The sequence below is a fragment of the Porites lutea genome, chromosome 13 (genome assembly GCF_958299795.1).
Source record: "Porites lutea chromosome 13, jaPorLute2.1, whole genome shotgun sequence".
Lineage (NCBI taxonomy): Eukaryota > Metazoa > Cnidaria > Anthozoa > Scleractinia > Poritidae > Porites > Porites lutea.
In genome coordinates this window covers 16,421,537-16,439,381 of record NC_133213.1, presented here as the reverse complement: position 1 = coordinate 16,439,381, position 17,845 = coordinate 16,421,537, and the positions used below count along the sequence as shown (strand labels likewise).

The window sequence follows — 17,845 nt, the reverse complement described above, 5'->3', positions numbered from 1 at the left end:
ATAATGGCTTCTTTCTGAGAGTTTGAGAGCTCACCATGATCATAAGAGTAGTTTAAGTTGTCTACTAATAGCTGTCCCAAGAGGCCCCAAAAAGCGCTGTAAAATTCGACTGTTAGTCCGTCATTGCCTGGTGACTTGTTACTTTCAAACAGCTGAAGACGTTTGTAACACTCTTCAACCGTTAATTTTCCCTCGCAAATTTGAACATCAGTATCAGAGAGTTTTGGCATTTCAGGATTGTTTAAAAAAGAGTTTAACGTATGTTCAGATGGGCTAAGAGGGTCACGCTCACAAAGATTAGAATAAAAATTTTGAATTTTTTGCAATATTTTTTTAGGATCCGTGATAAGAACTCCATTATCGTCAAACACCTTACGGACAGAACTCTTAGCTTTCTTATGTGTTTCGAGGTTTAAAAAGAACTTATTGCTTTTTTCTCCTTTTTCATACCAAGTGGCTTTCGATCGGATTATAGCACCTTTTGCTATCTGTTCATAGATAGAATCACATTCCATTTTTAACAATTCAAACTCTTCCTGGTTCTCAGGAGTTGGTGAACTACCGCATCTCTCTTCCGAAATCTTCAAAGCAGCCTCAATATCAGAGATCTTTCTTCTCCTTTCACATGCTTTTTCTTTGCTATACTTTATTGTAATTTGTCTAATCCTGTACTTAATTAAATCCCACAACAGCCTTTTATCTATAACGTCTTTGAACTCCTCTAACCACAAAGGCATACTTTCATTTATCAGCGCAACAAAGTCGTCGTCATTCACAAGACTAGCATTAAACTTCCAGAAAGAGGGGCCGTGTTTTGGTTTGTCTATGCTGTTAAAATGGAGAAAAATTGCCGAATGGTCTGAATTTATCGAAGGAATGATATCGGACTTCTCAATGTCGTCTTGGCATACATCGCTAATCAGCCAATAATCAAGTCTTCTTTGAATGAAAGGATTTCTTTGACGCCACGTAAAGCGTTTAGAGTCCGGATTTCGTATGCACCAAATGTCAACCAAATCAAAATCCAAGCATAAGTCTTGTATGTGTTTTACAGAATCTTTTCTAAAAGGTCTACCACCGGAACAGTCAAGATCAGAGTCGAGTGTTACATTAAAGTCTCCCCCGAGAATAATTCTAAGCTCTTCATTAACGACACGGTCTTCAATATTTTTGTTTAACTCATCAAAAAAAAAACGGCATTGGTCTTGAACCTTGTTTGGAGCATAAATATTTACAAACAAAAATGGTGAACCTTGGACCTCAGCTTCAATTATAATGGAGCGGCCCTCGTCATCACAACTAATAGTTCTTGGATTAAAATCTAAGTCACTTCTCACTAGAATCATCACTCCACAACTATGATTAGAGCCGTGAGCAAAAAAGAGCTTACCTCTCCATTGTGTTCTCCAAATGTCTTCAACGTCAACAGTGGAATAGGTCTCTTGAAGGAAGATAATATCATACCTCCGTTCATTTAGCCAGGTAAAAAGGGCTTTCCTTTTCGTGGCGGCTCGAACCCCTCGCACATTAAGAGAGAGTAATTTAAAATCAAAAAGTTCTTTCATGAATGGGATCAGGAAGAAAAAATAAATTATGCGCATACAAATAATTTTCACCGCAGTGGTACAAAAAATTGAAAAGAGGTGACAACTGAGGTGCAAAAACACACAACACGTAGGTAGACAATACACACAAAACGCACAAATACTCACAAAACAAAAAACAACAAAGGAAAAGACAAAAGAACAAATAAAACAAAGAAAAACAAACAAACAAAGAATACATTACACAACGAAGTTTTAAGAAAGAGCGAAAAAAGGCGGCGAGGTAATTAGTACCTATAAGATGCTGCCACAGAGCTTGGGACAATCGTTTCAACTACACCCAATTGTTCTAACCCACACATGCCACTCCCGTTATACAAAAACAGACTGATGAAAAGCATAAACAATGTCAAATAAAATAAACTAAGTCCAAAAACCTAGATTTGTCTATAAGGGAACAAATCGTCCATCGATAAACAATTTATCGGGTTCTGGTTTGCTAAAGAAAGCAGTCTTTCCCTCCTCTCTTGCTTTTTTGAGACGTGGCCACTGCTTTTTTCTTCTTTCGCTTATTTCTCTAGGAAAATCCGCGTAGACCTTAATGTCGATATCATCTGCCAGCTCGCGTACTCTTCGAAAGACCAGCTCACGCTCTGGAAATCTCAAACAACGAACAATCACCGGTCTAGTTTCGCCCGTCTTCTTCTTTCCTATTCTGTGAGCTCGCTGGAATTCAATATCTGCTGCGATTTCCACCTCCAATTCGTCGCTAAGGAATTTTCGTACAACTTCATGCGCGTTCTCAGCTCCATCAGCAGATTCTGGAAAACCGAAGAATCTTAAGAGCGGATGTCTGTAAATATCGACCAGAGGTGGGAAAAATAAAATTTTTGAAAAATCTCAAAAAAATTATGTAGACTACCCTAGGTATTCTAGTTATGAAAATATAAATTTCAGTTTCATTGGATAAATATTTTGGCGATACGGCGAATGCCAATTTCGGGCGATTGACGGCCTCCTCTAGACCGCTTTCTCGGGCCCCTTGACCGGGCTACAAAAAGACCACGATTTCAATCGAATTCAAATATCATTCAACCCGATAAGTTTATTACTGTATTAAACGGGTTTTAATACACATTTTGAGTGGTCATGTTCTCGAATTGATTGCAACTGGAATATTTTATGAATTTTTAAATATTTACAAAATTTTAAAGATTTTACGCGAGCAAAATATTGTCAAATTTCAAAGGCTTAAAATCACATCCGATACATGATTTTAAACAGAAAAAGACATTCCACAATAAAAAGCAATCTCTAAGCTTTCAAAATATGCTTTCAAAACTCTGGGCAACATATGAAATGAATTTTTGGGAACGCAAAGTTTACGGAGCATTTAAGTGTAATTTGACCTTTCTGACTTGACAGATAACAGGTTCGGCACGACACAAATCAATCCTCCAACCAATGTTGCGGCCAAAATACGTTTAATTTAAGCAATCTCAAGTCCCACAGTGATACATAGATGTTTTATATACATTAGGTGGAAAGTTTCATGCCGTTTTTTCAGCCGTGATTGAAGAACTGTTATCCTGGCCTTCAGGATTTGAACTCGCCTCGCCAATGTAAACATTTAGGTCAATGCAAGTTCTTATCACGAAACAGCAAAGTTTTCAAAATCTACACGAAATATATATCTATCCTTTCTAGTATATAATCAGGTCTACAATTTGTTTGTTTGTACCTTGTGTCCTTGTTTGACTTCATTTCTGCAATGAAACTGAGACAAACCACAGCAAAATTCCCGCTCGCTCGACATGTCACGTGTTACATGAAAGAGCCGTTTTAGACTCGATTGCGTTACGTAAACATGACGCACAGTGATTATTTCTGATTGCGTGAAAAACTATTCCATCCCTAACCTACATGTTATAGGTATGCCATTGAATGAGCAGACAGTCTCATTTTTTTTCTTACCATGCAGTTTTAGCGATCATAGGCTTTTGATCCCCGAGCGTGTCTATCAAACCACGATATGTAAATAACGTGTTCTTTCTTGTTGTTTGTTGATAGATCTGTCAGCTTAGGAAATCACCTAATACGTTTCGCAGTTATTCTGCAACACGCTATTATTGCATATCATGTACAAAGAGTTTATAATTACAAGTAAAAAAGCACGAGCGAGAAAATCTTGCTACCGTTGTATCTTGCGCTTGCGACACCAATTCCTTGATATTGCACTCTCGGCGTAGGCTAGTACCCTTGTACTTACTGTACGACGATATTTACAGCGTGCGAATATGGAGGACTAGTTTTAGGCGATTTTGGTACAAGTACCAAATACATGTACACGAGCACAGAGCACAGGTGCGCATCGGGAGTGCAACACTGCCGGCAGGCTAGGTACGTTTTAAATCTTACTTTAAGCTGTCCACCAATTGCACATAAGACATACCTATTATCTCCAAAGTTGATTTATCTGCAGTTGGTTCAAAAGCGTGGGAAGGTTGTTTGTAAGCTAGAGCTATAAATGTATTACACTCTATAATGCGTTCCTGACTATTATCATCATTATTATTATTATCATTATTATTATTATTATTATCATTATTATGAAATACAGTATAAATATTATTATTATTATTATCATTATTATTGTATTTCAACACAAGCAATCAGCGAGGGTGGCAGAGTTAATGTAGTGCGCGGCCTTCAGTGCGCGAGGTCACATCCTTGTTTCAATTTCTCTACTTTCTGTGTGGCTTTGACTACAATAGATTTAAATGCCCTTAAAACGGAGCATTGATGTAGAGAGAGAGAGAGGGGGGGGGGGGGGGGGGGTAAAATGAGTGGACCGTCGACCTCAAGTATATCAGTTATTACTGTCACAACCTTTTTTTAGCAATTATAAAGCGGGCGCTGTTTGGCTTAGCCTGCGTGGCATGCTTGGCCGTGCAAGGGGAACACGCGAAGGGGAGAGGAGGACTCCTCTTCTTTTCTCTCATCGTAGGTCCTCGACATTTCTTCTTTTGTTCCCCCGCCCCCCCCCCCCCCCAAAAAAAAAAAGAAAATAGCGTCTGCTACTCAGTCTATGATTGGCTACGGTGAGGGGACCTACTCTTTAGAGTTTATCCGCGTGTCAAAACAAAGGAATGAACCTGCTGGAGACGGACCAGGTGCTGGGGTTCGTTCGTGTTTCACTGGTTCTTCTGTAATGAGTTCGAAGATGTACAAGAGAAGGCACCTACGAAAGTTCCAAACCATGATAAGCTCGTCGATGCGCAAACTACATTATGGGCATCTTTGACAATACGGCGAACCAACGTGCACCTGGACAATTACAGTTTAACGATTGCACACGCCCTTCTCCCAGGGTATGACTGTAGTCTTCTCTCTTTTGGCGAATGCCAGTCAGATGGCATGCTGCAGAATTGACTTTTAAGTGGCGCTCAACCGATCGGTCGCTCTCTTTTGTGCGCACTTTTTTACTTGAACCACGCTAGTCACCCCACCCACCCTTCCAACGGTCCATTTTTGTACGCTGTATCGCCGCACATAAGCGAGCGAAATTGTACTAGCTGGCAATGATGCTTCCTTATTTTCAGCTCTAGAGTATACTGCCAACAACTGGCCGAAATACTGCCAACAACTAAAAAGAACAGCGCAAACAATATTTGACCCTGGGCCCGGCCCAAGGCGGGGGTTTGTCGAGGAGGGGAGAGTTAAAGTTACCGAGATGATAAAGGTATTTCTTTTTTGTTTTGATATTTTTCATTACGGGATTTCTTTGGCAATAGGAAAATTTGGCAAATATGTAAAAATATATATATAGACGTTTTTTGCTACCTTGATTTAAGTAGGATTCTCAAGGGAAATGTAAAACAATCTGACTGGTGGAGTCCTGCGCCGGTACAATGCTGGCCGCGCAGTTCAGACTGTCGGATGAGAAAAGATTAATTCAGCAGATGGTACGATGAAGCAACAACAAACAGTTACTTTCCATTTTTTGGCGTGCCATATCATTTAATCCTACACGGAAAAATTTCACGGCGCGGAAAATTACTTGGAATCGTTTCTCTTTGGGGGGGGGGGGGGGGGGGGGGGGGCGGGGGGTGAGTGGGGAGGCGGTGCGGGTGTAATTTTCGGTCCTAGGATTTTTTTTGGTTTCGTCGGGAAACCGACAAGTCTGTGCTGATAAAACTGAATGGTAAAAAAAAAATGAGATTGTCTGCACATTCAATAATACCTATAACAAGTGGGTTAGGGATGGAATTTTTTTTCACACAATCAGAAATAATCACTGTGTCATGTTTTACGTAACGCAATCGAGTCTAAAACGGCTCTTTCACGTGGCACGTGACATGTCGAGCGAGCGGGAATGGCTCAGTTTCATTGCAGAAATGAAGTCAAACAAGGACACATTAGGTACAAACAAACAAATTGTAGACCTAATTATATACTAGAAAAGATAGATAATTGGTGCAGATTTTGAAAACTTTGCTGTTTCGTGCTAAGATCTTCAATTGACCCAATGTTTACATTGGCGAGGCGAGTTCTAATAATGCACCTGAAGGCCAGGATAACTTTCCTTTCTTTTAACTTTCCACCTAATGTATATAAAACATCTATGTATCACTGTGGGACTTAAGATTGCTTAAATTAAACGTATTTTGGCTGAAACATTTGTTGGAGGATTGATTTGTGTCGCTCCGAACCTCTTATCTGTCAAGTCAGAAAGGTCAAATTACACTTAAATGCTCCGTGAACTTTACGTTCCCAAAAATTCATTTCATATGTTGCCCAGAGTTTTGAAAGCATATTTTGAAAGCTTAGAGATTGCTTTTTAATGTGGAATGTCTTTTTCTGTTTAAAATCATGTATCGGATGTGATTTTAAGCCTTTGAAATTTGACAATATTTTGCTCGCGTAAAATCTTTAAAATTTTGTAAAGATTTAAAAATTCATAAAATATTCCAGTTGCAATCAATTCAAGAACATGACCACTCAAAATGTGTCTTAAAACCCGTTTAATACAATAAGAAGCTTTTTAGGTTGCATGATACTTGAATTCGATTGAAATCGTGGTCTTTTTGTAGCCCGGTCTAGAGGCCCGAAAAAGCGGTCTGGAGGAGGCCGTCAATCGCCCGAAATTGGCATTCGCCGTATCGCCAAAATATTTATCCAATGAAACTAAAATTTATATTTTCATAACTAGAATACCTAGGGTAGTCTACATAATTTTTTTGAGATTTTTCAAAAATTTTATTTTTCCCACCTCTAGTCGATATTTACAGACATCCGCTCTTAAGTTTTCTCGCCTGTTGTACACCTCTTGGTACAATATTTTGTCCTCAAGTTCCTTGATTTTGACTTAGTTTTCCTTATCATTCTTCTTTAGGTCTTCAATTTCGGCGTTTGCAAATTCCATTGACTTGCTGAGGTCGTTAACTTCGCCTTCATATTTTCTTGTCTTCTCGTCAATCTTATTTAGCTCGGTTTCGAGCTTATTAACCGACTTCTCCAAAGCGGAGAAACGTTCAAATATACCTTCTAGATTCTGTAACCTGCTTTCTACTCCTGCGAGCATTTCGAAGATCCGTTCCAATTGTGTCGCGATTTTTTCTGTCATGTTCAGGGCCTCCAGAACTTGATCGTCCTCGCTAAATACTACGCCAATGTTCGGTTCCGAACGAGGACTGTTGCAAGCCTTTTTTCCTTCTGGAGAGCAAATATCGCTATCGAACCTGATACTAACACTAGCCTTCGTTTTCCGTTTACAACTTTGAGCCATATACTAGGTTTAAGGACTAAAATTTTTTTAAGAAAGGACAAAAAGTTCACGGGAGTGAAACATCCACGTCTTCACTCGCACATGGTCGCCCCAGTCTCTTTTTGGTTTTGATTGTTTTTTTTTTTTTGCCTAATATCATAGGTGACGAATTACTCCTTAATTTTGGCGCGAAATTTCAGCCCTAATTTGTAATTTCACATGTGAAATTACAAAATTGCCATGGCAACCTTTCCGTACGTCTCAGTGTCAAGATGGCGACGAAGTTTTAAAATGCCGTGAATGAAGATGTCAGGGCACAAAAAGACGCTTTAGAAAACCTGAACACACAAGAGAACATCAAGAAGGATTCTAACAGGTATTTTGCCGAAAAAGTCTGAAACATTCTGAACTTTATAAGCCAAATTTAAGGTCTAAACATTTGAGAGAGTGGAGAATTCTCGATCGATACGATCCAGGATAAACATGTCAAAAATCCAAGATTGCTAACGTAATTCGTCACCCATGATATTAATAGGTAATCAAATGATATACTCGTGAAATTAGGGAATAATTTCACTTGCGTTTTGTCCAAATCCTAATAATTTCCCTCGCCTGAAGGCTCGGGAAATTATTAGGATTTCGACAAAACGCGCGTGAAATTATTCCCTAATTTCACTCGTCACCATTTGATTACACATACTAATTTTTGTAATTAAGGGTGTCTCGGGGGATCCATCCCGTCGGAGGAGGGGAGGGGGGTGTTCCGGGCCTTTCCGGGTTTTACAGACACCCTGAAACGTGACCTTAGAGTCAGCGGTGAACAACGGGGCTGGTTTTTCTAGCCTGCGCGCAAACACTTTAAACCTCGTTTATAGCGGACCATTATCCACACTATACGCGATACGTGGGCCGGCTGCACCGCAGGCTAAGGCTTTTCTTGCTTACGTTTTGCGTAGTTTATCCATTGCATGGCGTATTCTCACTTTTACTTCGCAATTTTTTTTTTTTGCCTCTTTGAGTCTCATATTTAGAGGTTATGAAGCTGGTCTTGCTTGTTTTCAGTGTCACGCCATTCAAAGTAGATCAAAATAAAAATCAAAACCATTCGACAGATAAAGTCCAGAATCTGGGAAATGAAAGGAGGTAAATATACAAAGACCCTCGCCAAGATTTGGGTCGAAGGAATAATTCGTATACGACATATCCGAGGAAATGTTTTACCCAAATTTATCGAGCTTTGTATGGAGACGCCATGCTGGAGCTCATCCCGATGAGTTGCAACATGGCGGACGGAAACCAACAGAAACATCTGTTACTGAGTTTTGCTACAGAAGCGTGAATTTACCCCTAGAGGAACTCATAAATATTAAAGTTATACTTTTTCTAATACTTGAACTGTTTAGATAGGAAAATTCCTTGAAAAAACTCACTTTGTTAACCTAAATAACAGCCTTCTCGGCCGTCCTGTAAATGCTGCGTCATGCAAAAGCTTAGAAATTCAAGCGTACTCTATTACAAAACCAAGAACCCTTTTGAAGCAAAAATTTGTTTGAAAATTAGCTTTCAGCTGCTCTAATACACCCATGAAAGTAAAATCTTAGTAGGATCGATAGTTTTGTAGTTTGAATTTTAGTGACGTCATGTGAAAACCAACAATTGAGTAATTAGTCCCTGTAGTTTATGTTTCTACAGCTGTTTTCTCAGGATTTGATCACAAAGGCACTTTACCATTAAATGATTTCCATTTACCGGATGTTAAAGCCTAAAGCTTTTTTTATTTCGGCTAAATGGCCGTAGTTTCTTTGGTTTCTCCGAAATGCCTGGACCTGAATAGCTACATGTGTGTAGTTTTTATTTATTTATTTTTGCCGTGAATAACATGATTCTCTGATTTGTTTTGACGCTAGAACTGTCCGCTAGATTGCAGATTACGCAGAAGTGCATCTGCACCGATTAGAAGACGCTGGAAAAAAACAGTCGGCAAATTTACAAGCAAATTCTGGCCTTGAAGAAATTCTCTCAAAGCATTTTTTTTTTGTTCAGTCGAAGAAGGCTTTAAATTTCGAACTGTTCTTTATTGTTACTGTAAACGAGACAGTAAATAAGAAAACAAAAACAAAAGAAATTTTTATCTCTATTTTTGTCAAAAAATGGAATTTAGGACTTATTTTGCCCTTTCTCATACATACTCTCATAACTGAATTCAAAGTCTAAAGAATTCCCACTGAGTCTGGGCTTCCTGTTACAACGTTGACGTCCTTCTATCGATCGCGCGACGCCTTTCTTCGCGGGTGGCAATTTTCACGCCCTCTCGCGTATTTCACAAGCTTTGCAGCTATTAACTAGACTGCCTGATCGTATGTATAGTCCTGATGTCTTGACTGTCTCGTGATAAATATTCACTTCCCCATCAAAATTAAGCAGTAAATGTTCTAGGTGATGAATATATTATCTAAACTGCGTGTCACCCACCTTACATCAGAGGTTTTGTCAACTTCGTTCGCTTCGTTTGTTTCTTGCTTTAAAATTCGCTGCAATAAAGTTTAGCAAACCTACTAAGGTTCGAACCTAAGCTAAGATGAATCGTTTGAGCTTTAAAGCACCTCACAGGCAGTACAAGTAGGAAATATTAAAAATCACCAAACATGTTTCGGGTGTTTCCGTGTGCGACAAACGCAGACTGCAGACTGGCAGGTAAACGAGGTAAACATCCTTGTGAAATGCACTAACAGATTCCCTATTCCTGAATAGACTTTTCGAAGACTTAAACTTTGGGTATAGGGAATCTGTTAGAGCATTTCACAACAATGTTTACCTTGTTTACCTGCCAGTCTGCAGTCTGCGTTTGTCGCACACCGATATCGACCATATTACAAGCTACAGCTAACGTACACTTCGCATATCGCGGTCTTGATATGTTCTATAATTCACATTCGCCGTCTTAATTCAGATTTACCTTTGTCCGTATCCCATTTGAGAGGAAGAAACAACCAAACCATTCAGGGGAGATTCATCCTCTCTCATCCTTCGCTCGATCGTCGCGTCTCCCTAGAAAATATCGCCTTTCCGATTTCTCGGAAAATGAGGAAGTATACGATTATGCAAATATTTCGAAGTCAGGCAGTTCCTCGTTCCCAGGAGCGGATGTTAAGAGAAGCTTTTCGCCCCAAAGGCCAGATTGAAGCTGAACAGCGATTTCATTTCGATTAACGGAATTGTTTTTTTTTTTTTTGCCTCATATGTTATTATGTTTTTTTTTTCTAAACGCCGTTCGTTTAATCGGTAGGCTGTTCTGGAAAACCAGCTGACAGCGATCACGCCACCGGGGGAGGGGGGGGGGGGGGGGGGTGAGGGGGTACTTGGGTTAATTTTTGCTTGGTATGTGCCGCTCGCATCTCAGAGCCCCTACCCCGATTATTACTATTCTGCGGCCAAATGTAGACTTTTGGGCAAATTTGTCATTTTCCCGATCCCAATATTGAGTCACTTTCTATTGTCATGAATTGACCCATTTTTTAGATTGAATGAAGCATCTACAGTACAAACATTCTGGTACGTTACGTTTACTAACCGTAAATGTGATGAACCGTCTTACCCCAAAAAATCCGAAAACGTGCGACCCCATTCTTAACTAGTAACTCTATCAAAAATACGACCCCACTGTAGTCAATTCAGTCGTGAAAATGCGACCGCATCCAGCGACACATCCTTATTAGCCTCTTATAAGGAAAAACGCCCTCCCCCCAAGAAATCACGGTTTCAAATAAGCTTATTTTGGACAGCATGCTTTTGTTTCCCCACTAAAATGCTCCACCTCAATGCTCCATTGTTTCCACTGAAATGCTCGGTGTCCCCCAAAAATGTCACTGAAATGGCCGATGATGATTATCATGTAGAGGTTATTTTATCAATTTTAATGAACACAAACCAACTAACAAAAAACCTAAACAGCAATGTGTACAAGTTAATGCTTTTCATAGAGCGGCTGTTTTAGGGTGACATTCGAGTTTTGTTTTGAATTTCGACATTAAATAAAATTAAAAATAGTTTAATAAATAATAAAATGAAAAAAGACTAAGAAGTAAGGTTTCGCTTTTCATTCAGTAGAAAGAGGTGTGATGGGGTGTCCATTTTAGCGGAGTTTATTCTAAAATTAAACAGTAAAAAAAACCATTTTTTTTCCTATAAACTTTTAATTTATATCCAGTTAATTACACGACATACCAAACAACTAATTAAAAATGGATTGGGCCACAACACGGCAGCCCTGGTGAAAACCTTTTGATTAACCGAGCACGCTGATAAAAATTAGTACGGTATTTGCTTTCTCATAACCTGAGATCAGGCTCTATTTTCGTTTCGCTTGAGAAAAAAATTCTGGCCTGGAAGCTGCTAAAATTGGGTCTGATCTCTGGTTAGTTTTCTCACACCTTCCACGCCGTCTCTTTGCAAGCTAACGTTTTAATTTTCATTACCCAGTATTCAATTTACAAATAAAGTAATTTCTGTGAAATACTTCGATTTTGAGTTTTCAAGGGTATTTTAAAAGGCTGAATAAAAATGATTGGTCATTATAGCACACAAAGCTACGAGCAAAGCACTTGGTTTAATTTTCCATGAGCGAAGATAGCCATGTATAAAACGCTTCCGTGGTTTGGCCAATATGGCCCCGGCTTGGGTCAAACAAGGCTTCTAAGCATTCCACGTTCTGTAAGGTGACTTCAAATGGAACCTCCTGAAATAAATAAATAAAAAATAAATAAATAAATAAAATAGTGTAAAAGAGAGAGAAGCGGGGACAGTGACCCTTTTGACCCGGGAACTTAACTGGCAGCCTTTACAGATGACACGAGAAAGGGAAGGATGATGCTGTTTTTCAAGATATCCAGGATTATAGTGGTTATCCCAATGCCATCATATATCCAACCAACCACATTACTGCAGAACCCATCAGTACCATCCTGCGAGATACACAGCTGTGAACTGTGGCACCAACTCGTACAAGGAGAGTTTTTTTCCCGCCACGATGCACTTGAGTCCTGAAGTGATTACTCAGCTAAACCTCAAAGACTTGAAGGCCAACCTGGACAATTTTTATATGAATTGATTTCTTAATTTGATCTATTAATTTATTTAACACTTTCTGGGTTATTTGTTTTGCATTATTATTATTTTATTTTAATTTTTTTTTTTAGTGTTGATTAATCGAAATGAATTGTTTTAATTGAAATGAAATGTTCTTAATTTGAATAATTTTTGTTTAATGAAATGAATTTTTTTCTAATCAAAACTAAGGGTGTTTTTTTTTTTTAAAGGAAGAAATTTTAATAGTTAGCATTGATATCAATAAAATATGTCCGATCATTATTATTATTAGTATTATTATTATTATTATTATTATTATTATTATTTATGTTTCTTATATCCACGTGATGGCTATGCTTTTTTGGATCATTTAAATAAACGTAAACGTAAAGTATCATCGAAGGTTTCTCTAGGTAGGCAAGGACAGAATTAAACTGCTGGGCAGTAAAAATTGAAAGTAAAATCATCTGCGCGATACGCCTTAACAGAAAAAAATATTAGTAAAATAAAATAAAAAATACAGCCGTTTTTTTTTTTTTTTTAAAGTCCGAGTTCTTTTATTCGTTCGCTCTCTAAAGGTTCCTTTAAACAGCTCACCTCAACCGGGACTGATTTTTCCAAGAATAGCAAGGTTCTAATTTCACCGAGGTGCTCTTTTAGAAGGGCCCTTATGTTGTCGTCCTTTCTCTGCTTCGCTGAAAGAGGCCGGATCCCAATGCTCTTCTTCTTACGTGGCGTGGCCCCTGTAGTTGTTGACGATTTCTGTTCTGGAGCTCCAGGGACGGTTAACTGAGAGGTTTCTTGTCTCACTGGGCGGGCTAAGGGACAAAAAAATTAACAACAATTTCAGACACACAAACTGTTTTGGTACAGAAGGCACCTGATTAAAGGTAAGGCACAGGCAGAGCATTTGAAAGGGGAACTTGTTACCTTACTGGGTCACGTGACAGTATAACGTGTGCGGAACTTATGCAGTCCATAGTCAGTATAAGCGGGAACGTGGGACAAAATCGATTATCGCTTAATTTCAAACTGAGAAGGGCTGGGTATGAGTCTGTGTATTATGAGATAAACAACGCGAGACCCATACAGCCAGAAAGAGCTCAGCACATTGAAGTTAGGAAAATTCTCAAATTTGGTGTCAATCAAGCCAATGTTAAACTAACCTGAGATCAGGCGTATTTTTTTTTTTTTTGGCTTCTCTGCTTTTTTGGCTCGAGAGGGAAAAAAATAGCGCCTGATACATTTATTTAACAAGCCATCAACCGCCCCCTAATTTACATAATCTAACGGCTGCTTGACCTGTCACGTTATTAGCCAATCAGCGTTTAACAGAAGGGAATCAAATTTTGGCTGGTAATAGCTCGTTGACTTCGTTCTGTGCCGAAAGCTCTGAAAAAAAAATTAGGCTGAAGCACCATATTTCACGAACTGAAAAGTGTTGTGAAAGCGAAGATCGCTCAGAATAATTCGCAGGCTTCTCAAGGAGGAATGGCAGGAATTACAGTCAAACCAGGTCAAGAATCCATTCATGAATTAATTATTTGAAAAGCGAACCCGTTTGTCGCTTCTGTAACTTGTATCCGGTATCAAATTGCATTCAAATGATCGGTGAATTTTTGACTGCAATTTTTAGTATACGATGAAATGGAAAATATTTCAATGGATGAAATTTCTATTTAGACATTTTTCAAACTGACAAGAAAACTGAGCAGGCAGAAATTTCATAACGAACTCGCGTGTGTATTCACTGCTCATTACGCAAGCAAAAATGCAGACTGAAACCAACAACAACTAACGGATGGCGGCGTTTTGGCCAATCAGAACAGCGCAAATCATCCGTATTGTTTCCTATCCAATCAGAAAAAAGTCCAGATTCTGGCTTTTTTGCATGTGATCTGTGAAAGAAATGTATCATGCCCTCCTCCCGAAAACAGATTACATGAGATAAAGGGAGAGGGCATGATCGCAGGCTAATGTTAAACAAGATACAGTCATTATAAAACTTGAAAACTATAAAATTAAGATGACACAGTGGCCGAACGTTCATACATTTCTTGGTAAATTCTGGAGTTTTTGAATGGCTGTATCTCGTTTAATATGGGCCCGATAAACGCCAAATCTCGATTTCCTCTTTCTGATTTTGTGGATCTTAAGTTGTTTAATATCCCTTAATAAACGGACTCCTACCCAGCCCTCTACAGTTTAAATTAGACAAGAAACACCTGGCTAGCGCTGATCCCACTGAGTAACTGAGGAAGACAAGTCTTTTAGTATGATAATAATTAATTATGAGACACACTGATCGTACGTTCTGCTAGGATCAGCAGTTTTCAGAATGTTCCTGTTTGTTGTTAGCTGATGAAAAATGGTAACTTTCATTCAACTCACCTTTAGTGTTCTGTTCAGTCGTTCCTACTGCCGTTTGCGAAGGCTGTGGATTAGGCGCCAGATCATTCTCAGCAATTTCCAAAGTCGCCATGAGCTTTTTTCTTGAAAGGTTTGGGCACGAGCCTTAGTCACGTGACAAAGCCCAGCCTTAACAGTCGAGTAGACTGGGTTAGAGGTTAAGTTCAGTGCCTTGTTGTTAAACGCGTAAATGAGAAACAGAGCAGGTTGCTGTGTTTGGGTGTCTTCGGGGTCTTCTAACAACACACGTTCGAGCTCCGGCTGGAACCACTGGACGCACACTTCAAAATCGTTTGCCGTGGTTGACTTGTCTACGAATCCTGAAAAAGAGAACCCATACAATAACTTAGTCGATCGGTATTTTGTAGGGAAAGGGCGCACACGAACTCGCAGACCCACATAGCCGGAACTTTACCCTGTTTCATTACCATGAAGCACCTAGGGATATTTTTTAACCCCTGGACGGGATGCTAGTCTATTGCAGTATCACCCCAGTACAGGGGCTCGAACGAAGAGAAAAAAGTGGAACAAAGCTTCTTGTCTAAGGCAACAAGGCGACAGGAAGCTTGAGTCCGAAGTTCGCACTGTTAACCACTCGGCCACAGCGTCTCCAAAATCAATCGCTATAAACGAGTACTGATGATAGTGAGCAACTAAAAGAAGCTAGCACATTTTTAAAAGCGAAATCAAGCATAGCATAGCCCCACGGATTGCTTGGAAAAGAGTCATCAAAGTTCCAAATAAAGCACTAAAAACTAGCAAAAGTGACTCACCGCTCTTGAGGTAAAATGACAATTTGGGAATCCATTAATTCTTACCAGACTTCTTCGAGGTGTCCTCTGTCATGTCCATCTGAAAAGGCTTGGTAACTATAGTCTGGATTCCTGTGACAGAGGGTCCGTAATTCGACAAGACCTCGGGTGGGTACACCCCACAGCACTCCACTGCATAAGGGCCCAACTCGTTTCTTAAAAACGAATGCATCTTGGAGAGTTTCAGAGCTTTATTGGAACTAAACAACGGCAGCACTCCAGCGCTGCTATTCGTCACTTCCTCAGCTTCCGAGTACACTCCGAGGGCTGCATACGAGCACTGCCGACGTAGTACAGACAAATAGCCAAGCAGATGAAGCCACGTAACTTGTACGAGATTGGAGTTGTTTATGGTGGTTCCCATAGTGCCTATTCCATACTGAGCTACCAGAGCCCCATCTTCGGCACTTTTAATGACGTCATCTGTACCAAGAAGGTCAAACAGCGCGAATCCTGGCACTGAACTGGCGGCTTTCTCCGACAGCCTCAGTGATTTCAGGATCGCCCGTTAGGATACCAATTTTGTACTGCGCAGAGGACACGATACCCGTAGCCCGAATGGCGGCCCAGGCGGTTCTCAGTTCCTTGTCTAACTCTTTGTTTTTCTCTCGTGATTCTTTATCTTTGCGATCTTTTTCCTTCCCACTTCCTTTCTTGCTCATCTTACGTTCTTTGCCAGGGGTTGATGGGGTCTCTGAGGTGCGAGCTGGTGTGTCTGTGGAACGCGAAGGTACTTCTGGAGTCTTAGGAGGCCTGAATTTGTTGGCGTTACTAACCAGGACTAATGCCATTTCCAAATACGCTTGCTTCATCAAGCTGGAGAAGAAAATAAAAATAATAATGAAAACACTTTCCAAAGAAACAAGCAGCGAAAGATCACGAAGAGCGCAAATCTGTTGCCATTGGCAGAACCATGTTGCTTGTCTTTAACTTTGTCACAAATGTAGTACGCATAACAAGCAATCTGATGCCAAACGCGAGATTGAAACCAGTGAAAAGCTTAGAAACAAACTTGATGGTCAAAGCGCGAATCCTGCCCTGTCTGTGTATGCAGGCAGAGACAAGTGAAGATTGAAGAGATGGGTTGAGTTTGTAAGAAATCGAAATACCGTAGGTTTCTTTGAGTGAAAAAGTAACTTGTACGCGATTGCTCATTACGGTCTGTTTGCTTCTGGAGCCATTTCAAAGCCGCTTAATTAATTACCGCTTCCAAAACAGCTTCTAAACACTCCATAAACACGCTGAAAGTTCTCGGAGGTCTCGATCGTTAAAGGGGTGGTTCAATCCTTTTAGCTGTTATATTTACATTCAAAATTTTTATAAAACATAGAGCCAGTAAACTTCCTTTTTAACTGACTTTCAGCGCAGACGAGTTCTCAGCCCTGAGAACGGAAATCAAGGGTATTATTAAACAATTATTGGATGAGGTTGAGCATGATATCATGAATTATCAAAACCGAGGTCTGTGTTACCTGCCGAGGCCGAAGGCTGAGGCAGATAATACAGACACGAGGTTTTGATAATTCATGATATCATGCGAAAACCGAATTCAATAATTTCAATAATTTCCCTTCTTAGGGAAAAGAAGCCATTCATCTGTTGAAAAATGGCTTTATTTCAAAACTAAGGTGAAGTGACACTGATAAGCTTAACCAAGATCATTTAAGAATTTTAAAATACAATAATAAAACCTTTGTCTGAATAAAGTATACATTAAAATAGAAAAATCCTTAACGGAAAATCTGTATAAACATTAATTGAAAGTCTCTGTTCAGCCATTCTGTTTCTGAGGAGAAAACTCCAAGGGGCTTGGTAACCAGGCAGACGTTGAACTTGACATGATAAATGCAATATCTGCAGCAGATATTGCATTTATTATGTCAAGTTCACAAGCTATTGTGAATTGTTTGTGATTGCTCTCGACCAATCAGATTTTTCATAGTGAGTCTGATGTATAATAATAAAAGATATCAAGGCGCTGATAACACTTTTTCCAAAAATATTTTGTTCTTAGAAAACTGACAAAGAAAACTGCTTGAAGGAAAAATGAACGCTGTCACTCATTGAGCCATGAATTTTTGGACACTTACTAACAGCGGTATGAAATGCTGCAAAACGTTAACTCTTGTGAGGAAGTTTTAACACCCAGTCTGAAAGTGACAATGTTGAGTGACCTTGTTGCGCTGAAACAGCAATCCCTAGCATCAAAGCAGGAGGTCGTGTGTTTT

At 39.5% G+C, this 17,845-nt stretch overlaps 1 protein-coding gene and 2 pseudogenes across 1 annotated transcript in view; all 3 read right to left on the bottom strand.

The window, feature by feature from the left end:
• LOC140922662 (uncharacterized) overlaps positions 1 to 10,345 on the bottom strand; it is a 31,690-nt pseudogene extending 21,345 nt beyond the window's left edge.
• A 1,426-nt stretch (positions 10,346 to 11,771) lies between these two features.
• The window catches only part of LOC140922661 (cilia- and flagella-associated protein 54-like), a 94,820-nt gene continuing 88,746 nt past the window's right edge, over positions 11,772 to 17,845 (bottom strand). The window contains exon 4 of the mRNA XM_073372651.1: positions 11,772 to 12,046. Coding sequence (XP_073228752.1) covers positions 11,918 to 12,046 — 129 coding nt within the window. The 3' untranslated portion in view covers positions 11,772 to 11,917. The remainder of the gene's footprint in view (positions 12,047 to 17,845) is intronic.
• On the bottom strand, positions 12,937 to 16,100 carry LOC140923499 (uncharacterized; annotated as a pseudogene).